At 54.8% G+C, this 21800-nt stretch overlaps 3 protein-coding genes across 8 annotated transcripts in view; 2 read left to right on the forward strand and 1 right to left on the reverse strand.

Moving 5' to 3' along the window:
• ACSF2 (acyl-CoA synthetase family member 2) overlaps positions 1-10001 on the forward strand; it is a 39033-nt gene extending 29032 nt beyond the window's left edge. The window contains exons 11-16 of the mRNA XM_066263938.1: positions 6283-6390; positions 7583-7731; positions 8544-8685; positions 8775-8885; positions 9013-9081; positions 9331-10001. Coding sequence (XP_066120035.1) covers positions 6283-6390; positions 7583-7731; positions 8544-8685; positions 8775-8885; positions 9013-9081; positions 9331-9381 — 630 coding nt within the window. The 3' untranslated portion in view covers positions 9382-10001. The remainder of the gene's footprint in view (positions 1-6282; positions 6391-7582; positions 7732-8543; positions 8686-8774; positions 8886-9012; positions 9082-9330) is intronic.
• CHAD (chondroadherin) lies at positions 9-4229 on the reverse strand. The gene is made up of 4 exons (XM_066263939.1): positions 3262-4229; positions 1279-1442; positions 896-1041; positions 9-676 (listed from the first exon to the last, which is right to left on the reverse strand). Exons 1-3 carry the CDS (start codon positions 4033-4035, stop codon positions 900-902), a joined length of 1080 nt encoding a protein of 359 aa, XP_066120036.1. The 5' UTR covers positions 4036-4229; the 3' UTR covers positions 9-676; positions 896-899.
• Positions 10002-10931: 930 nt separating the features above from the next.
• RSAD1 (radical S-adenosyl methionine domain containing 1) lies at positions 10932-21472 on the forward strand. Of its 6 annotated transcripts, none has more exons than XM_066263944.1 (10): positions 10936-11425; positions 11816-11949; positions 12064-12268; positions 15665-16030; positions 16229-16292; positions 16719-16866; positions 17076-17130; positions 18212-18315; positions 18498-18648; positions 21106-21188. In XM_066263944.1, exons 1-9 carry the CDS (start codon positions 11291-11293, stop codon positions 18613-18615), a joined length of 1329 nt encoding a protein of 442 aa, XP_066120041.1. In that variant the 5' UTR covers positions 10936-11290; the 3' UTR covers positions 18616-18648; positions 21106-21188. The 6 variants fall into 6 exon arrangements, with proteins under 6 accessions (XP_066120038.1, XP_066120042.1, XP_066120041.1 ...); XM_066263943.1 differs by lacking the exon at positions 21106-21188 and adding an exon at positions 20425-20542; XM_066263942.1 differs by lacking the exon at positions 21106-21188 and adding an exon at positions 20415-20549 and having other exon boundaries at positions 10937-11425.
• Positions 21473-21800: the final 328 nt, after the last annotated feature.

The raw sequence follows: 21800 nt of genomic DNA on the forward strand, positions 1-21800 counted from the left end.
TGGGGGCTGGGGCTGGGCCTGGGGCTGCGGGTGGGGGGCAAGCCAGCCTGGGATGAGAACATGTGTATGGGAGTGGGAATGGGCCCGGGCCAGATCTCAGGGTAGACTCCTCGGCCCACCCTCCCTCCAGAAAGCAGACGAGAGAAAAGACAATCTGACCTCATCAGCAGCTGGCAAGTCCGGGAGATAGGGAACAACGGGGAGTGAATATTATACAGACATAAATTTATACTTATAGAAATAATCTGGGGAAGAACCGCAGCCGGGGGGATGTTTGGCGAAGCATTGGTGTCCTGCTAGAGCATCCTGGCAGGCAGGAGCTGGTGGAGTCGGGGCGAGGATCTGACATTTGTTTCCAAATGGAAGGAAAGGAAGGTTCTGGAAGGGTGGCCATCCTGATGACCTCCCAGTTCTGGTTCTGAAGGACCGGGGGCTCTCGGCAACAGCTTCTTTGAGAGGAGCCATGGTGGAAGTGATGCAGCCCTCGCTGTCAGGGGCGTATGGTGGAGCGAGGTTCACGCTGGAGTCCCAAGTCCCCCTGCCAGGACGTGTCTAGGTGTGGACAGCTCTGTGCATTGGCAGAGGCTGTGGAAGAAGGTTGAGTCGGAGGTGGGGAGGTCAGTAGTTTCGCCAGCAGAAGGCAGAGACCAGTCACCAGGACTGGCTGGGTCAGGACCTGCAGTGAGACAAGCATCGGTGTCAGGACTCTAATAACCCGGATGATGCTTGGAGAGAGCAGTGGGAGCCCCGGGTGGTATCCTTTTCCCCTTTAGAAGGGAGCTCCTCCCCTTCCTCCCTGCAAAACTGGAGGGTCTGCATGCCCCTCTGTGGAGAGGCAGTGCCTTGGGACACCCTCCTCAGGGAGGAGAACGGGGACCTGCTGTCCTGTGCCCACCTGTTTAATGGCGTCCAGCTTTCTTGGACCTCTTAGTGGGGAACTTGCAGCTGCGGAAGGCGTCTGTGTCACGGATGTGCTGGCCCCTGAACTTGGAAGGCGAGGCGCAAGTGGCATCAGGGCGGGAAGTCTTGGCTTCCAGCCACCTGGAGAGACAGAGAGATGCTGAGTTTGGGGAAGAGATGTGGCAGTGCTGGGGGCAGGGACAGTGAGCTATGAGGCTGGGATTGACTTGGCTCTGGGTCAGTCAGGGAACTGTCATCTCCTCACTTATCAGGTGGCAGACCTAGGACGGATGCCCAGGACGTCTTAGTGCCGGGCTGGCGTGTCTCCACTACATCACACGAGGGTGGGTTCTGGGCATGGCATGGGGGCGCTCTCACCTCCGGAGGCCCCGGAGCTGGCAGGTGCACTTCCAGGGGTTGTTGGTGAGAGCGAGGGTCTCGAGGTTGTCAAAGGGGAAGTTGGAGGGCAGCTGGTTCAGGCGGTTGTTCTCCAGGTGGATGTTTTTCAGTGTGGTCACACCCACGAAGGCGCCATCAGAGAACTAGGGAGCAAGGTGGGCATGAGTGAACACCCCAGCCCCAGGGTCCAGCCTCTCCCAGTTCCATGTCCCCAGATGGCAGGGTCCTTCCGTGGACATAAGCAGTAAGACACACCTTGAGGAGTGTCACAATATGACTCAATTGTCTCTGGTGATTTAATATACAACCACTTTTTGAGAAAGCCGGTGCCGTTTCCAACAGGCAGATGGCAGGAAAAAGTTAAGTCCCTTGTCCAAGGTCACCCTAGGGAGTCAACAGTAGCTGCAGGACCACACCCAGCTCCTCTGCCCCTGGCACCGCACTCCCTGCACAAACACTGCCACTGCGGAGGCAGCCAGAGTTTGGCCCTGGCACCCCAAGCTGGCACATGGTGAGGCTGGTCAGTGTTTGGTGGGATGGGCAGTGGGCCCAGGCTACCCACAGCCCCAGGGTCCTGGGACTTCCCCCAGCTCTGTCCTCACTGCTCCCTCGCTGCCTGCCAGAAGCTATTTGTGGCGCCTCCTCGGTGGAGCCTTCGGCCAGGTTGGACAGCTCCAGAGGAAACGTTCTATTGGTGCCCACATCTTGGAGCAGGCGTCACAGATTCTGCCTGGCCTTCCCTGCCCCAGATCAGTTCCTGCTACTCCTGCTCTGCTGCCCCCTGAAAAGCTGCTCTGGCGCTGGGGGGCCACGGGGGACTCTGACTTCAGTGGGGAGGGGCCAGGCTGAGGGAGCTTAGGCTCCATTCACCCAGACAAAGGCTGGCTGCCTTCCAGGTAGGATTCTGTTCTCATCTCCATGCCAGTGGCCAGGGTGTGGAGTTCTCTGGCAACCCGACTGTCTTGATCAGCATCTCCCCAACCTTGCCCTGGTGTCTGCCCAAACCTTCTAAGTTCCTGTACTAGAGTAATTTTTCCAGCCCCAAGAAGGGATTCCACCCAGACCCAAGGCAGCCCCATCTGGCCAGGGGCTGAGCATGACAAAGGAAGAAGGATTCAGTGAGGCTGCAGCCAAGAAATGGGTCTGGTGACTGGGGTGGGCAAAGGGCAGTAAGTAATCTGGAGTCAGTGAGGCACGTCTAGTCTTCACTGCAGGGAGACACCTGGGGACCTGTGCCAAAGGTTGACGATGGTGTGTGGTTCTTGCCTTGGCCCTTCACAGAGCTCTTGGGGACCATGCCTGCAATCTGGGGGCGCCTCTGCTCCCTGGCGCCATTGGGTTGAAATGGACCTGAGAATGCAGTGGAGTATGTGTGTGAACTGGGGCGGGGGCGGGGGATCCACCAGGGCCTTTAGGAGGCGTGGCGAAAGTCTTCCTCAGGTATTTGCTCCCCCTCACTCCCCAGCCCCCCCCCAACACCAGCACAGCACACATGCACACCCCCCTCCAGGAACAGGGTCTCTTTGTGGGCCTGATTCGCCCAGCTCCTCTGGAAGTCTCCTCAATAAACAAACCTTCCTTTATGGGGCGGTAGGTTTACTGGAGACGGGGAAAAACAGCAGAGGAGGGGCAGAAGGCCCGGCAGGAAGAGGTGACTGCTGCCCGCAGCAGGGGGTTTGGGAGCACTGGACACAACTCCTCAGGGCCTTTGCTGGGGCCAGGGCAGCCCCAGCTCTGTTTATAAGTAGAAATGCTAGGAGGGCCATGGCTGAGACTAGGGACAGGGGAAGTAGGGCCCGGTGGGGATGTGACAAGATGAGAGAGCTCCTCACCTGGGAGATGGCCAGAGGGACAGAGGCAATTTTAGGGGAGAGGGAATGGTACCCAGGTGTGGCCCTGGATCCCTGGGCCTCCAGGCAGAGAAGAGGGAGCCGGGGCAGAGCTCTGCAGCCAGGAGCTCACCTTCTCCAGGTTGGTGCTGTCCAGCCAGAGGGTCTCCAGGTATCTGCCAAAAGACTGGAAGGCATTGTCGGGAATGCTCTTCAGGGGGTTGTGGGACAACTTCAGCTCCTCCACCACCCGAAGCTTGCTCAGTGCCGCCGCGGGGTAGCTGGAGAGCTGGTTCCTGTCCAGGTGGAACTTGGCGAGGTTCTCCACGTCGTCCAGAGCTCCGGGCTGCAGGGAGCTGAGCGCGTTCTCCGACAGGTAGAGCCAGCGCAGGTCCTTGGCGCCCTGGAACGCGCCGGCGCGCAGCTCTCGGATCTTGTTGTTGTTGAGCTGCAGGATGAAAAGGTTGACCAGCGGGGAGAGTAGCCCCCGCGGCAGCTCGGTCACCTTGTTGTGGTCCAGGTAGAGGTATGTAAGCTCGGTAAGGTCGTCGAAGGCGCCGGCGCGCAGCACGCGGATGTCGTTGTGGGACAGGTACAGGTAGATGAGCTGCTTGAGGCCGCGGAAGGCGCCGGCGGCCACCTCGCGGATCTGACAGTGCTGCAGGTGCAGCGACACGAGGTTGGGCATGCCTCGGAAAGAGTTGGCAGCCAGCACGGGGAAACTGTTGCGCTGTAGGTTGAGCAGTTTGGTCTTCTCAGATACCTTAGGGATCTTCTGCAGTCCCACCTTGTCACAGATGACGTGCTGCAGGTCGCCGTGGCAGTGGCAGTTCTGGGGGCAGGCGGCCAGCGCCGGCAGCAGACCGGCCAGGAGGCCGAGGCTGAGCAAGAGGATCGGGCGAGCCATGGTCGGGACGCCTGGGCCCGGGCTGGGGGCAGCGGCGGCGGCGACGGCGGGGCACGGGCAGCGAGAAGTCCTCGGCGCTCGGGTCTCCCGCCCTATTTATACGGTGGCCCTGACCGCAACCGACAGCAAGAGCCAGCTCCTACGTGGAGCATCGAGGCCACCGGACTTAACTCCCTCCCGCCGGGCGATGCGCCCCCGCCTTCCCCTGAATGGGGGCGGGGCCCGTCTCCCCTTCCCCCCCCGCTGGCGACCGTGCGAAGTGGGACCATGGCCCTCAAACTCATCCCCTGCTCTCTGATTCTGCTTCTTTCCAAACCCCCTAGCTCCTTTCCCTGCGCCTTTTCTTTTGGGGGGGGTGGGGACCCTATGATTACACCGCAGGGATGGAGGCGTTCCATGAATGTATTTGTTTGCCTAACTACAAGCCTCCATGCGCCCCCGCCCCATACACACTGGGCCGGGTGCCCTGGACCCGGGGAGGGAGGAAGCGGGGCCGGACAGCCGGACGCGAGTCTCGCCGCGGTCGGCCAGCCGGCGGCGCTTTAATGGGGCTCTTGTGTGGCGCCGGCCGAGCGTGCAAGCCGCCCTGGCGTCGGGCTCCCCCTTCTGGCTGGACACGCAGCCAGCCCCAGGGAGATGGGAGCTCCTTCCCCACCCTTGGACTTGCCTCCGACTCCTCTCTACTAGCCTGAAGTTTGAGTTTTCCCGGCATCCACTCTCCCCCCTTTCCGTGGCTGAGGACTAACCAGAAGTGTGTGGCTGAGGACTAACCAGAAGTGTGTGTGTGTGTGTGTGTGTGTGTGTGTGTGTAGAGCGCGGTTGGAGTGGGGAGTGACCCAAGGACTGCAAACACACCTGAAGACCACACGCAGGGAATCAGGGCAACTGAACGAGCACAGCCCCACCTACCCCTTTTAATCTCCCTAAAATATCCATCCCCTCATTCCTATTCCCAGCGGTCAGGAACCGCCCCTTAGGGGTCTCGGGGTGGTGGCCAGAGTGGCGCCAAGATGTACTTGGCAGAGGCCACACCTGGGCAGTGGCCCCAGGACTGGGAGGGCTGGGCGGGTAAAGGGGTCTGAGTCCTGGCTCCAAGGGACCGGCCCTGGACAGCTCAGGTCCTGTGGGAAGCCCTGCCCTAGCTGACCTGGCCTCTCTGTGTCCACTTGCAAGCCACCGTGTCCTGATTGCTGTGGAAACGGGTGGGTGGGCAGTCAGGGTCTCAGCTCCCGGATGCCTGGCAGGGAGTATAGTCTGTGTTGGGGGTGGGGGAAGAACAGGACCCCAGGTCCTGCCAGACCCCAGCTGTGGCTGAGCCGTGCCTGCTGACACAAAGGAAACTGGGGGGGGGGTGCGTGGAAGACAAAGGTCTGGCGCCTCTGCCGACTGGCAAGGGCATAGAACACAGTGTGCATAGCCCTCCCCTCACCCGGTGCCCAGGTGAGAAGGCCTGCCCTTCACCTAAGCCCCTTCTACCCCACTGCCTCTAGATGAGGGTCACACTTGGCCCAGAACCTTCCCACTCCCTGATGGCATTTAGGCTCCTCCGAGGCTGGCTTCTGGTTTTCTGTGCTCAGGATGTTCCAACCACCAGAGGGGAGGGGAACAGGGGGCGGTGGCGCTGGCTTTTAAAATTCTTGCTTTGGCTGTATTTTTATTTTGATGGAAATAAAATTTCAGAGGAAACTGAGCTTGGGAAGTACCCACCCCAACCAAGGCCAGGCATTTGTCCCGGTTTCGGTGGATGGGGTAGGATTGGGGGGGGGGGCAGGTTATGTATGTGCAACTCTCGACTGGACCAAGACAGGCTGGCTTTCTCATCAAGTGTACGGGACCTTCGGCTTGGAAGGGAGGGGGAGGGGATGTTGTGGCCTGAAATCAGGAGGGGGGCTGAGGCAGCCTGGGGATGGGGGAGAGAAGCCTGGACATGGTAATGCTGGGAGCCACAGACTGTGGCGCGTGGCTGCTTCGGGGAAGTGGAGAGACTGGGAGAACCCTGGCCAGAAGAGAATGGCTTCCTGCTCTCAACTTCACATCTGGGGCCCCTGCTAGTTGAGTCAGTCAGCTCAATGTCCCAGCCAACACCTCTGCCTCCTGACCCCTGACCTCTACCAACTGTGCCTCCCTCCCCTCCATTCAGCTGCCCCCCCCACGTGCCCCTGGGTTCCTTCCATTCCCCCAGGGTAGCTAACCCCATTCCCCTGCAATCCCACAGCTCCCTCCAAACATCCTTTCTGGACCCTCTAGGTTGTTTATGGAACCACAGAGAACAGTCCTACGACCTTCATGCACTTTCCCGATGACCCCATGGAGCAGAAGACACAAAGTGTGGGCAGAATCTTGCCTCACACAGAGGTGAGGCCCAGGACAGGACGCCCAGACCCTGCCTCCTGCAGAGAGTCCCCCCACCCAGCCTTCCCCATCGCAGGGTCTTCCCCGGACCTGCCCTGGGGCTCTCTCTGTGGGCTGAGGCCTGAGAGGAAGAGGCTGAGCAGCGGCCGTGAGCGGCTGCCAGCTGAACTTCTCTGCAGCCTCCCTTCCTGTCTGAGGTGTGTTTTTGCCAAGCCCCACTGTCTGTTTCCGGGCAGCCAGGACGGCCGCAGACAGGGGCCAGAGCACAGAGACTTTTCCTGCATAGTTCTTTCTCCTGCAGGCTCCTACCCTCACTTCCACAGGGCTCCTCTTTTCCCTTGGTGTAAACACTGAGTTTCCCAAGCCTCCTGTCCCTTTGGGGGTTCCTTGCACCTCCAGGCTGACCCAGATCGTCTGTCACTCTCAAATTCCAAACCACAGTTCCTTTCCTGCTCTGACACTGGTGCTTTATGCCAGTCCACATCTGGTTCCCTTGAGCCCTTGTGCCCCTGGGCCCCTGGGGTCACTGCCAGTGAGCCTGAGCGGCTGCTACCCTTAGAGCGCACTGCCACCCTGGCGCGGCTGTTTCCTGCCCTCCTCTCTGGAGTAAGTGTGTGGCAATGTTAGCCCCCTCCCACACATCTGGAAGCCTCACTGCCACCCTCTGTGGGATGCCCACCTGTGAGGTAGACAGGGCCAGCCTAGTTCTCCCCAACTCACAGGTGCAGACACTGAGGCACACCGAGGCTAAGCCTTCCTTTCACATTGGCTGGGGCTCATTTCTCTGCTAGGCTTTCAGACTCTGCCTCTCTGCCGCCTCTCCTGCTCACATGGCCCGGCCACACCACTCTCTTTGGCTTCTCTATTTGCTGCTTAATGGGAAGTAAGAGAATGCTCCCTTTCCTTCTGTACAGTTTATAATTCTGCAGCCTGCCTGACCCTCCACAGGCCCCCTTCTCAGCGGTAGCTCACGTCCACTCTGTTTCCTTGGCATCCCTGCCCTGGGTCTCACCTGTTCTTGCATGCCCAGCTCAGGTGCCTGACCTTTGTATCCCTTCCCAAGATGGGACTGGGCAGAGCTAGGGTGCCTCATATTGGGAGGGGGAAAAGCAAAGCTCCCACCCACTCCTGAGCCCCCCCCTCTCTCCTGAAGTGAGAGGGTGGGAGGTCCCAGCCCGAACCTGCCCTGTCCCAGGCCCAGATCGTGACAGAGACGGGGACCATAGCAGAGCTGAACACACCCGGAGAGCTGTGGACCCGAGGGTACTGTGTCATGCTGGGCTACTGGGATGAGCCCCGGAAGACCGAGGAAGTCATTTCACAGGACAAGTGGTATCGGACAGGGTGAGAGGGAAGAGCGGGGCGGGGCTTTGGCTGCTGAGGAGAAACTGGAGGTCCTGAGGCTGAGCTGGGAACATTAAACTAGAAGAGGGAGAATAATGTGTGTCTGGATGGCCCCTTCGCAGACTTAGTATCCACAGTGTGTAACATGGGGACGATGATAGCGCCGAGGGCTCCCGGCTGGATCAAGTGTGGTAGTAATGAGAGTGCGCAGGACAATGCTCTGCACCAGTGCCTGCAGAATCAGAGCCAAGGTTTAGCCACCATGTGTTAATTCACCAGATTCTTTTTATGTACCTGTCACGTGCCAACTCTATTCTAGACGCTGGCAGTCCAGTGGAAAGCAAGATGAGAAGGAGCCTACTCTTCTCACATGTCTGGTGGAGGGAGACAGATTCAAATAAGATAATTACAGACATGGATGAAAATGAAGAAAATAGAATAAGATCAGAGGAAAAAAAGTGCCTCTAATAGGGAAAGGAGCTTCTCTTAGATTGAGTGTTCAGACAAGGCCTCCTTGAGGTGGAAACATTTGGGCTGAGACCCAAACAACAGAATAAAAGTCATCCGTGAAAAGTGTATGTATTGATATGTCGAGAGAGAAACTATGTCCTAGGACCTAGGTACTGGTCTGTTTTGGTCTGCCTCCCCCACTAGACTGTAAGTTCCAGGGAATGTCTTGTTCACGCTGCATCTTCCAGAGACTAGAGCAATGCAAGACACATACTACGTGCTCAGTAAATGTTTGGTGAATGACTGAGCAAGCCGGCCAGCTGAGGCAGAGGCAAGAGACCATTTCTGGCCTTTCCTTACAGAGACATTGCAACCATGGATGAGCAGGGCTTCTGCAAAATCGTGGGCCGCGCCAAGGATATGATCATCCGGGGTGGTGAGAACGTCTACCCCGCAGAGCTCGAGGACTTCCTTCACACACACCCACAGGTGCAGGAAGTCCAGGTGAGGCGCCCGGTCCCGGCGAGACCCCAGGGTCAGGAAAGACAGACGGGGACGGGGATGTCTGACAGCTCTGTCTGTGGCTCCGGAAGGTGGTAGGAGTGAAGGACTACCGCATGGGGGAGGAGATCTGCGCCTGCATTCGGCTGAAGAATGGGGAGCAGACCACGCCAGAGGAGATCAAGGCTTTCTGCAAAGGGAAGGTGGGAACCTCGACGCCCCCCCAGCTGCTGGTGCTCGATTCTCCCTGCTAACCACGCAGCCCACTGCCCCTCCCCCGACCCCATGATGCCCTCCTAGCCTCATCTTCCATCTCCCTCTGGTCTGCAGGTCGCCCACTTCAAGATTCCCCGATACATCGTGTTTGTCACCAACTATCCCACCACGATCTCAGGAAAGGTATGTAAGGTGAAGACAAGGGAGGGGCAGGGCAGCCCGGGGCCCAGGTGCAGAAAGCCAGGCAGCTCTACCTCTGCTTCCCTCTGCAATAGGTAAGAATCTGCCAACCAGTCAGCTCATCTGGGTTTGTCCCAAAGTTTCCTAGCTTTAGCCTAAGGAACTCCTCAGTCCCAGGCAAACCAAGGCTGTTGGTCACCCTAGCTGGCAGAGGCCCCGAACCTGGTTCTCACTCCCTTCTCTTTCCTCCAGATCCAGAAATTTAAACTTCGAGAGCAGATGGAACAGCAACTAAACCTGTGAATAAAAGGGAGGGGGGTCCTCTCAGGCCCTCCCTGCCCTTCCCCCACCTTACTCTCATCTGTCTTTGTGATTTGACGTAAAGAGAATTTCTGTTTTCTTTGGCTCATCTCTTGCTGATGGTGGTCTCTTGGCAGCTACTATGGGATGGAGAAGGGAAGAAACCCAAGGGAAACCAGCACTTTCAGATTTATTCCTTATCAACGATGGCACTAAGCACTTTGGTGTGCACCATTTACTTAATCTCATCCTCACTCAACCCCCTTGAGATACCAGAGGAATTGAGCGAAGATTTTTAAAGATGACATTCATTTCTTTTTCACACTGTCACCAGATTAGCCCACCAAGAAGTATTCTTTTTTTATACCACCCACATTGAGATATAATTCAAATACCATCTAATTCACCCATTTAAAGTATACAATTTACCTGACCTGTGGTGGCACAATGGCTAAAGCATGGACCTGGAATGCTGAGGTCGCTGGTTCAAAACTGCAGGCTTGCCTGATCAAGGCACATACAAGAAGCAACTACTATGTGTTGATGCTTCCTTGTCTTCCTCCCCCTTTCTCTCTCTCTCCTCTCTCTAAAATCAATAAATAAAATCTTAATAAATAAATAAAGTGTACAATCCATTGGTTTTTAGTATAGCCACAGTTATGTGCCACTATCATCACAGTCGATTTTATTAATTTTAATGGGGTGACATTGATAAATCAGGGTACACAGTAGATTTGAAACATATCATTGCCTTAAAAAGAAACTGCATTCCCTTCAGCTATCATTCCATATCTTCCCCCACACACACCCAGCAACCCAGTTCTTATATATATATTATTCATCAATAATCCTGGGCTTCCCTGATGGACGGAGCCAGAGAAAGCAAGCTGTAGCTTGGCCCAAGAGATAAAAACGACTCTTCCAGCTTGCAATCCTCACCCGCTAGTGTGTCTGCTCCCAGCAGCAGTGGCCCCCTTTACTTTTAGAAAATGAACCTAAGTGAGTGCCAGGCTCTGTGCTAGGTGCTTTCTTGAAATCTTCCCAACAACCCTGTCAAGTAGACATTAGCCCCATTTCACAAATGATGAACGGAAACCCAGGGCAATTCGGTGTCTTGCTCAAGGTCACAGAGCTGGAATTAGAACATAGTTGTTTGACTTCAAAGTCCATGATCTTTCCACCTCATGGGACAGTGCAGGTGCATGCTTTCCCAGCCCTTCACCTGGACTGTCTTTCCCACAGAAACCATCCCCGACTCTCCTCCTGGTAGCTTCAGGGGGGCTGGAAGGATTGGCCTGACCCAGGAGATGACAGTCTAGTCTCCTGATCTAGTGGCTTCTGGGATTTTTTGCTTCCATACTGACTCCACAGCCCTTGAAACATATCTCCCCACAGCACAGACAGACTGGCTTGGTATCCAGCAGGTGTTGAATTAGTTTCTATTGCCTGTTGTCTCTTGTTGGTTTGCTTCTCCTGTCTTATGCACCTGCATTATGACCTGGTCTTATACATCTGATGTCCCCAGCGCCCAGGTCTCTGCCAGGTACATAATGCGGAGGAATTCACTGAACGAACCAAGAATTCCTGGATGGGCCAGGGAACTCGCCCCTGGACAGGGTGCCAAAGGCTGGCAGCTCACCCCACAACTCCCTGCCACCTTAGAAAAGAAGGCCGGGTGACTGCGGGGAGCGCATAGGTGCTCGGCAGGTGGCGCTGCAGACCCGAGGTCCCCAGTCCGCCCCGCGCGTCGTCGGCCGCGGCGCTCGGTACGCACTCCCTCTTCCTTCCGCCGAAGCAGCCCAACCGGCTTGGCCTGCGCACGCTGTGCTCCCTGGACGCGCCTCGGGCTCGGATCCTGCCCCCTGCACTGATCCTGCTCGGTGCTCTAGGCTGCCCCGTCGCAGAGCGCACCATGACGCTTCCCCGGGCCCGGGCCGGTGCCTGGGCGGCGGCAGCCAAAGTGGCCCAGAGGCGCCGTCTCGCTGAGTGCGCGGAAGGACCACCGAGTCCTGTGACCTGGGGCCAGCGCGCGGCGCTTTACGTCCACGTGAGTGCGAAGTAGGAGGCAGAGCCCCGGAGGCGTGTCGTGGCGGGGCAGGGTGAGCGCCCCTGCCGACTTTCCCTAACCCCAGGGGAGGTCTTGGATGGGACCCAGTGCCCTGGCAGGGAAATGTCTTGGTTCGGGGACCTGAAGCCTCTTGTGCTCACCAGCTCGATAACCCTTGTATATGATTTCCCTTCTGAACCTCATTTTTGCTTTATTGAAGTGGGCATAATAATACCAGCCCGAACTGCCTCGGGAAGTTGTGTGGCTCGGATGGTGTAGCCACTGTTGACAGAATGGAATGGGGATGGGGATGTGTGTGACTGAACCCTGGAAGTGGCCAGGGCAGCCCGGGGTCACCGCTCGCCTCCTTCGAACACCCCTTTCCCCCAGTGGCCCTATTGTGAGAAGCGCTGCAGTTACTGCAACTTCAATAAGTACATCCCCCGCGGCGTGGAGGAGGCTGCTGTGCGGAGCTGCCTGGTGACCGAGGCACAGACACTGCTGCGACTCAGCGGGGTGCAGCGGTGGGTACTGGGGGGCTGGAGGCAGAGCTTGGCAGAAAATGGATGACACAGGTGCAGTAGATATCCGGGAGGGCTCCCCGAGGTCTCATCCTCTCCATCTTCCTCTTCACCCAGTGTAGAATCTGTGTTCTTTGGTGGAGGCACCCCCAGCCTGGCCAGTCCCCACACCGTTGCTGCTGTCCTGGAGGCAGTGGCCCAGGCAACTCACCTGCCTGCAGACACCGAAGTCACATTGGAGGCCAACCCCACTTCTGCCCCAGCCTCCAAGCTGGCAGCGTTCGGGGCAGCAGGAGTCAACAGATTGTCCATTGGCCTCCAGGTAACCAGCCTTATCCACCCCATCCCACTGAAGGGCCTTCAGTACTATCTCTCCTCTGGTCCCATTCATTTATTGAGCAAACATTTATTGAGCTCCTTCTGGGTGCCAGGGCCTAGTAGGTACCGAAAAGTGTATGGTGACACTTTTCTAACAGTGTAATTGTCTGCTTCTGTTAGACCACAAGCTCTGTGGGGCAGGGATCATCATGCATGCCTTTTTGTTCATCACAGTATTTCAAGCACTCACCATAGTTCCTGGCACATAGTAGATGCTCAAAAGGATTTGTTAGATGATTGGAGACACAGTATCGGAGGCAAACAAGTGGTTAGATCACTGCAGCGTGGCAGTAAAGGGGATCTCTACAAAAGGCTTTGGGAGTACAGACTGAAGAGCATCTCAGTCTGATGATGAAATCCTGGAAACCTTCCTGAAGAAGTGATGCTTGAATGAGGAGGAATTCATCAGAAAGAGGATGTGGGAGGAAACGACACAGGATATGGACGAGCCTTGCATGTTTTGGGGGAGCTGCAAGTCATTCCTTTTGACTGGAGAGGCTGGAGATGAGCCTTCAGCCCCATACTAGGGAGTTTGGGTTTTGCCTGGTGTTGACAGGCGGGCCATTGAAGGTTTTTAAATAGGTAGAAATATATTCCTCTCAGGTTGACGCCTGTTTTTATATCCAGTATTGCTTTCCCCACTTCTATTTTTTTAATTTTTATTACTTTATTATTATTATTATTATTATTATTATTATTATTATTACTAAGTGAGAGGCAAGGAGTCAGAGACAGAGTCCTGCATGTGCCCTGACTGGGATCCACCCGGCAAGTCTCTATCAGGCAATGCTCTGCCTGACTGGGCCGCAGCTCCGTTGCTCAGCAACCTAGCTATTTGAGCACCCGAGGCCAAGGCCATGGAGACATCCTCAGTGTCCAGGTCCAACTTTGCTTGAACCATTCAAGCCATGGCAACGGGAGGGAAAGAGAGAGGGTTGGGAGAAGCAACGGGTCGCTTCTTCTGTGTTCTCTGACCAGAATCGAACCCAGGACTTCCACACACTGGGCCGACACTCTACCCCTGAGCCAGTCGGGCAGGGCTGCTTTCCTCATTTCTAATACATGTACCATGTATCATAGAGTTTCGGGTCAGAGCCTTGTCCTGATGGGAACACTGAAAGGGACATATTTCTGAGATAGTCTGGCCCCAAATGCATACATGTCTTGCCTCTAATTTTGAGGAAACCTCAGGAAAACCTAAATGAAGAGACTTTTTGTATGTATGATAAGAACAGATAACATGAGATTGACCTAAATTCTTAATAGATTTTTAGTGTGCAGTATATGCTAAAAATTTGTTAACTGTAAGGACGATAATGTACAACAGATCTCTAGAATTTCTTCATTACGAGGCATTTTGAAAAACAATTGACAATGTCAATATCATGAAAGACAAAAAAGGCTAAAGAGCCTGACCAGGCGGTGGCGCAGTGGATAGAGCGTCAGACTGGGATGCCGAGGACCCAGGTTCGAGATCCTGAGGTCGCCAGCTTGAGCGCAGGCTCATCTGGTTTGAGCAAAGCTCACCAGCTTGGACCCAAGGTCGCTGGCTCGAGCAAGGGGTTACTCGGTCTGCTGTAGCCCCCCGGTCAAGGCACATATGAGAAAGCAATCAATAAACAACTAAGGTGTCACAACGAAAAATTGATGATTGATGCTTCTCATCTGTCTTTGTTCCTGTCTGTCTGTCCCAATCTGTCCATCTCTCTGAGTCTCTCTCTGTCTCTGTAAAAAAAAAAAAAAAAGGCTAAAGATCTAGACTAAAGGAGATGAAAGAGATAGTGATCACTGACTGCAATATGTGATCCCTGATTGGATCCTGGAGTGGGGTGGAAAAAGGAAATTACTACAGTAGATATTATTGGGACAGTTGGCTTAATTTGAATATGCCTATTTATTAGATAGTGGTATTATATCAATGTAACATTTCCTGAACTCTGTAATTGGATTGTGGTGTATAAGAGAATGTCTTTTTTGTTAGGAAGTATTTATATATACGTTAGTATTTCAAGGGTAGTAGTAGTATTAAAAGGGTACAAAGTCTAAGTTAATTAAATAACCACTTTGCAAAATGCTCACTAGCATGTGGCTAGTGGCTACCGTATTTTACTAAAATGTTCTGTATCTGCACTGATCACATGTCAGTAAACATTTGGAATGTCATCATTTACATTTCATTATCTGGCCTGACCAGGCAGTGGCACAGTGGATGGAGCGTTAGACTGGGATGCAGAGGACCCAGGTTCGAGACCCTGAGGTTGCCAGCTTGAGCGCAGGCTCATCTGGTTTGAGCAAGGCTCACCAACTTGGACCCAAGGTCACTGACTTGAGCAAGGGGTTACTCGGTCTGCTGTAGCCCCCCGGTCAAGGCACATATGAGAAAGCAATCAATGAACAACTAAGGTGTCACAACGAAAAACTGATGATGGATGCTTCTCATCTCTCTTCGTTCCTGTCTGTCTGTCCCTATCTATCCCTCTCCCTGACTCTCTCTGTCAAAAAAACACACATTTCATTATCTTAAAATTTAAATAGCCACATGTGGTTAATGGCTGCTGTCTGACAGTGCTGACATAGAACATGCCCTTCATTGCAGAAAGTTCTTTTGGACAGTGCTGGTCTATAACTTATTTCAAATGATTCCACATCATAATAATATGTGTATATATATTTATGGAGAAACAAGCCAGACGTGGCAAAATGTTAGTTGGCGAATCTAAATGAAGGTGTTCATTGAATTTTTTTCAACTTTCTATAGTTTTTTTTTTTTTTTTTTAGATTTTATTTATTCACTATAGAGAGGGGAGAGAGAGAGAGAAGGGGGGAGGAGCAGGAAGCATCAACTCCCATATGTGCCTTGACCAGGCAAGCCCAGGGTTTTGAACTGGCGACCTCAGTGTTTCCAGGTTGACGCTTTAACCACTGCGCCACCACAGGTCAGGCTCAACTTTCTATAGTTTTGATATATTTCAAAATAGAAAGTAAAATTAAAGACGACTCTTGGGTCTGGGACGAGACAGTCCTAAATTCCAAGTGTGACTTTGCCACTGTATGACCTCGGGCAGGTTATGTAACATTTCTGAACATCAGTTTTCTCGTCTGTAAAATTGGGCAAATGTTGGAGGGTTATAAGGATAAATTAGATGTTGCATAAAAATGCTTGGCACGTGTTAACCCTTCAGTGAATGGTATGCCCTTGGCATTGGCTTGACCACCACCTTCCAGCTGCCTGCCATGTTCTGTATTTTCACCTGTGTCTGTGTCTGCGGTAACGTCAGTTAAGTGATTTTGTTTCCCCCTGAGCTGGCCTGTGCTCTTACACGGGACCCTCTCTCCCCAGTCTCTGGATGACACTGAGCTCCAGCTGCTGGGGCGGACACACTCGGCCCGCGAGGGTCTACAGACACTGGGAGAGGCCCGGCGCCTGTTTCCTGGGCGTGTATCCGTGGACCTGATGCTGGGGCTGCCGGCACAGCGGGTGGGGCCGTGGCTCAGGCAGCTTGAGGAATTGCTGCGCTGCTGTGATGACCACATCTCCCTCTACCAGCTGTCCCTGGAGCGGGGCACTGCCCTCTTTGCCCGGGTGCAGCAGGGTGCCCTTCCTGCCCCAGACCCCGAGCTTGCTGCTGAGATGTACCAGGAGGGACGGACAGCGCTTCGGGAAGTTGGCTTCCGCCAGTATGAGGTCTCCAACTTCACCCGGCATGTACGTCCTAGGGCTGCTGGCTGAAGGTGGGGAGTGGGCAGGCTAAGGTGTGACCTGGCAATGTGGCCTTGTGGGGAGAAGGGTCTCTGCAGGGCGTCTGAGGCCTGAGGTGGCCACACATTCTAGCCAGGTGTCCCTTACCTGAAGCAATGAACTACCAGCTTGGCTCTGCACTGACTATCCCCTCCCTCCCCACAGGGGGCGCTGAGTACCCACAATTGGACTTACTGGCAGTGCGGTCAGTACATTGGCGTTGGGCCTGGTGAGTCCCCTGTGAACCATAGAAGGATGACTCAGGAGTGGAATGTCATGGCTATGTGATCTTGGGCCACTTATTAACCTCGCCAGGCCTTTGTTTCCTCTTATGTAAAGTGAGGGGGAAAAAAAGGATGATTCCGTAGAGCCGTTGAATGTGTATTTTAGGGGTGCTTGCTAATGCTTGGCACTACGGTTCTCAGCCTTCAGCACACATCAGAATTACCCGGAGGGCTTGTTAAACCTGGATGGCTAGGCCCCACCTGCAGAATTTCTGACTGTACAGGGTGGGAATAGGGCCCGAGAGTTTATGTTTCTAGCATATTAGATGCTGTTGGTCCAGGGACTACACTCTGAGAACCACTGACTTAGCATCTGGCAGGCGCACGGTGTTAGCTGATATTACAGTGGGTGTGGTCGTTGGTGTTGCCAGGGGCCCATGGGCGATTTGTGCCCCAGGGGGCCGGGGGCCTTGTCCGGGAGGCCCGGATCCAGACTCTGGAGCCTGACAACTGGATGAAGGAGGTGATGCAGTGTGGACACGGCACGCGGAGGCGCGTCCCGCTGGGCGAGCTGGAGCTGTGAGCAGCTGGGGGCACGGGGCTCTTCCCCCAGGGGTCCCCCCGCACTCCCAGAACCCCCTCCGCCTGCACCTCTTTGTTTCTGACCTTGCCCTGCCCCGTACTGCCTGGTCCTTGTCAGCCCCCATACATACATCCCAGCATAGGGTTTGAGGACAGGGAGAAGCACAGGTCGCCTCTCCAAGACCCCTCGGTGGTTCTCCTTTCAGGCTGGAGGAAGTTTTGGCGATGGGGCTACGCACCGATGTGGGGATCACTCACCAGGTAAGGAGCCAGGGGCGCTGGCACACTGCTCCCGCCTAAGGGGTGCGCAATATTTCTCTCTCTCTCTCTTTACACACACACACATGCGCCTCCCATTCCTCTGGGGCTGGCAGCTGGAAGTTGGGCTTTATTCTAGCCGAGGCCTGATGGGAAGAAGCAGCAGGCAGTGTGGGGCAGTGGTGAGAACCCTAGACGAGGGCTGCAGAGACCCAGGCTCTAGTCCCCTTCTCCTGCGACCTTGGGCATACATCCTTTCACCTCTCGGAATGTCAGTCTTCTCAGCTGTGTGAGGGGATAGTCTGGGTTAAGGGTTTTCAAATGTTTTTGTTGTTGTTGTTGTTGTTTTTGTATTTTTCTGAAGCTGGAAACAGGGAGAGACAGTCAGACAGACTCCCGCATGCGCCCGATCAGGATCCACCCGGCACGCCCACCAGGGGGCGATGCTTTGCCCCTCCGGGCGTCGCTCTGCTGTGACCAGAGCCACTCTAGCGCCTGGGGCAGAGGTCAAGGAGCCATCCCCAGCGCCTGGGCCATCTTTGCTCCAATGGAGCCTTGGCTGCGGGAGGGGAAGAGAGAGACAGAGAGGAAGGAGGGGGGGGGTGGAGAAGCAAATGGGCGCTTCTCCTGTGTGCCCTGGCCGGGAATCAAACCCGGGTCCCCCGCACGCCAGGCCGATGCTCTACCACTGAGCCAACCGGCCAGGGCCTCAAATGTTTTTAAGTAGCACTGAAAGCTCAGATAAGAAGTGCGATAGATAATCAGTCAAGCTCAGAGCTGCTCTAGATCAAGTCAGTGCTGTAAAGCCCCAGCCATACCCTGAGCAGCAGGAGGTGGGGGAGGAACCGAGGAAGACCTGGTTGGGAGCTGGGTTTCGGCCTGAACGTGGAGGAGTGAAGGTGCCCACGTCCCCGCTGACCCATTGGCCTGGGCCAGCTGTGCATGCGAGTTAGCTGGCTGAGATCCCTGTACTGGACCAGATCCTCCCTCACCCCTTACCATACCCCCGGACACATGGCTTTCTCCCCTGTGGTCCCTGTGGTCTCTGTGGCCTCTGCACCTCTGACCCTTCTGGTCTCCCCAGCACTGGCAGCAGTTTGAGCCCCAGCTGACCCTGTGGGACGTGTTTGGAGCACGGGAGGATGTGGACGCACTGCTGGAGCGGGGCCTGCTGCTGCTAGATGGCAGGTGTGTGGGGGGGTGGGGAGGGGTGGTTAGGAATCCCAGGGAGCCCTGACTACAGATCGCACATCTGGGAGAAGGGGGAAGCTCAATGAGGAGGGACCTGTGGGTGCCGGTGGCACTGGTGGACGGTGGGCATTGAAATTGGTAAGATGAGGCAGTCACATCCAGGCCTTGTGGTTTTCCAGGGGTCTCCGGTGTTCGTGGGAAGGTATGGCCGTGCTGGACTCTCTGTTGCTGACCCTTCTACCTCTACTCCAAGATGCCTGGCAGCAGAAAACCCCCTCCCCCATGCCAGGAGGGTGATAGATGTCCCTGTATTCCAGGACACTCTCCCAGGTGAGCTTGGGTCTGGGGCTGACACCACAGACATCTCCCCTGTCAGGTGCCGTCTCAGCTCTGGTCACTACCTGGCCCTGGCGTCCCCAGGGCACGACCTGCAGTGAGGTGGATGGTCCGAGAACTAGCATCAGGTGCCCCCACCACTGCCAGAGAAGGAGTGGCGGTTTTTCGCGAGTGCCTCACTAGTGTCCTCTAAAGCAAATCCTGGATGGCCAGAGATCCGGAGGAATCTAGCTCTCAGGCTTCCAGCCCCTGCCATACAGGACGAGACACAGAGGGACTGCGTATGCCGGTGGACCATGTGCGTATCCAGCACAGCTGCCTGCTGGACTCAGGACAGTGGGAAAGGGCAGAGCAAGCCTTGCCCTTCTCTTTGGGCAGCCAGGATATGTTTGGGGTGTCAGGAGCCTCACGGACCCTCCTGTGTGTCCTCCCCCAGCCCCCTCTCCCTGCAGCCTTTGCCCTGAGAGAGTGAAAGTGGGGGGCTGGCAAGCAGCGAAAGGGGAGGGGAGGGGAGAAGAATTCAGGAAAAACCCGAGCCTGGTCATTTCCCCCTTGCAGAAATGGTCACCTGGTTTTATTGAAATACCCTAGGAAGACTATCTGGAGCCTGTCTTCACTGTGGTCCTCGCCTTTGTTGGGGCTCCTTTGAGAGCATGAAATCCTGATTTGAGGGCTAGAGGCTTAGTCTAGGCTGAGATTTCTTCTTGTTCCCTGATAATTATTTACCCAGTGATTTTCACATTTGTTACTGATCCTTGCCTAAATCAGTGATTAGACCGAGGGTCGCAAAATGCTCGCCTCTGACCCTGTCATTCCAGCGCCGTTCGTTAACCGGCATCCATCCACTTAAAAAGAGCTCTCCCTTTCTGAAGGGCCGGTACTCTTATCCTGGAAATTGTATGCAGGGTGTGTGTGTATGTGTTTGAGAGAGAGAGGCGTTTTCCTGGGAAAAGGCTCCGCAACACTTCATATCAGGGGTACTGTGTGCCAAAAGTAAGTCAGTACCCCTGCAAATCGGGGCGTGCTCAGCTCAGCCTCTAGCTGGGTGACTAAGGATAGGGCTCCCCACCCCTCAGAAATGAGCACGTGCCTTTCCCATGTGCCTAGTGGGTGTGAATATCAGTCCTTCTGTGACCCTGAGGTAACGTGGTAAGTGTTACTACCTCTCATCTACTCATGAAATATTCAGCAAGCACTACTGGTGTGCCAGGCACGGTGCTGGGCGTGCAGAGAGGAATAAGACCTGTCTCAGCCCTCGAGGAACTCACCACCATGTTGACAGATGCATAAAGAGATAAATTTTAGGGTTATCAGTAAGGGTGCGCAAGCCGACTGTGGAAGCTCTTTTCCTGAGGGGCTGGGAGCAGAAAGGGAGATTATGTTTTTCTTACTACGTCCTCTGGCCCTGGGGCAGCTTGCAGGGTGACCTGTGCTGCCCAGGGGAGCCTCTTCCCAAGCTTTCCCCGATCTTGATATTCAAGAAGTGAGCACGGGGCCGGAGCAGGTGCGCCATCAGATAACCCGGGCCTGCTCGGGTTTCTCCCAGCGCCCAGGCCTCATGCCACCTGAGACACCCAGGCCCCCCCTGCTCACTGGGCCTGTGCAGACAGCCTGGACAGGAGCCAGGGCTGGTGGAGGTGGCACGGATCAGCTTCTGTGACTCAGCCTGGCCCCACCCTCCCCAGGTGAATCAGAATCTCCCGGAGGTGGAGCCCAGGAATCTAATTTGTAAATGCTTCCTAAGTGGCTCTAATGATCAGGCCCATTTAGGAAGCCCTGTCATCTCCTGCCTTCCATCCTGAGAGTCTGGGGACAAGAGGGACGAGGGGGACACGGCTACTTCCTGACAAGACCAAGTGGAGTGGGATCCTTCGCTCTGCATCCAGGCCTTCCGTGGCTCGTCCATCAGCGAGGTCCTCCGTACTGAGCCTTCAGTCGTCGTTTCCACCTGCTCCACTGAAAAGCACACGGACCCAATTCAGAGGGGGGAACAAGCTACTTTGGTGATGAGAGGAGTTGGGGATATGGAATATGCTTGAGTGTGTGTGGTTACAGCTCAAAGGACCAAGCCTTCCTCGTACAAGAGCAGTAACAATCTCAGAGCCCTGTGAATGAGCCTCCCCACCCCCCACCAAGTAGTGTGCAGTAGGCTGGGCAGCTATTACCCTTCCCTTTGCATATTCAGAGAGGCTCGCTAACTTGACTCTGGTCATATAAGTAGTAAGTAGCAGACCTGGCGTAATACTTCTGGGCATTCAGAATTTTCTGTTACATCTGTTACATTTTCTGTTGTATTAGATTTAGTGTGGGTCTAGCTTGACGACTGACCTCTCTCTTAAGTTAGGTGAAATCCTGACCTCCCTGTGGCCCCTCTGCCTCAGGCTTGAAGCCGCCATCTCGGCCTGGTGCTGGGTCGCTCAGATTCGCGTCTTTATGTTTTCTCTCCTGAAGAGGCTGAACCAGTGAGAACTCACATGTCCCGTTTCCATAAGACCATCCACTTCCTGGGACAGAACTGCATTCTGCAAAGAAAGGACTTAAATAATAAAATTGCTGTAGACTAAATGTTTGTGCCCCTCAGAACTCATATATGGAAACCTTATCCCCAAATTGATGCATTGGGAAGTGGAGCTTTGGCAGGTGCTTAGGTCCTAAGGATGGAGCCCTCATGAATGGGATTCGTGCCCTTTTTAAAAAGACCTCAGAGAGCTCCCTCACCTTATGTGAGAACATGGAGAGAAGACACCACATCTGCTGGCACCTTGCTCTGGAACTTGCCAGCCTCTAGACTATAAGAAATAAATGCTTGTTTAATCTACGCAGTCTTTGGTATTTTTGTTATGGTGTGGATGAACTAAGACAAGGATGAATAATTTGTGTAGTTGATTGTATTATTGTTCAAAATGTTTACCACCCTTCTTCAAGTGCCCCTTCCTAAGGGCCTGTGGAGGATTATCTATCCCTGCCAAGTTGAGTCTGGGAAGGACCAAGAGACTTGCCTATACTGACTATAAGAGCAGTAGATGGTCCACCATATTCTCTCCCACAGAGACCTGCAGTGCACAGATAGAAATTGTGTCGTCCACCTGGGTCCTAGAGTTAAGATGTTGGGCAGAGGAGTAGTCAACTATAGCAACATGAGCAGG

Source organism: Saccopteryx bilineata, chromosome 2 (genome assembly GCF_036850765.1).
Source record: "Saccopteryx bilineata isolate mSacBil1 chromosome 2, mSacBil1_pri_phased_curated, whole genome shotgun sequence".
Lineage (NCBI taxonomy): Eukaryota > Metazoa > Chordata > Mammalia > Chiroptera > Emballonuridae > Saccopteryx > Saccopteryx bilineata.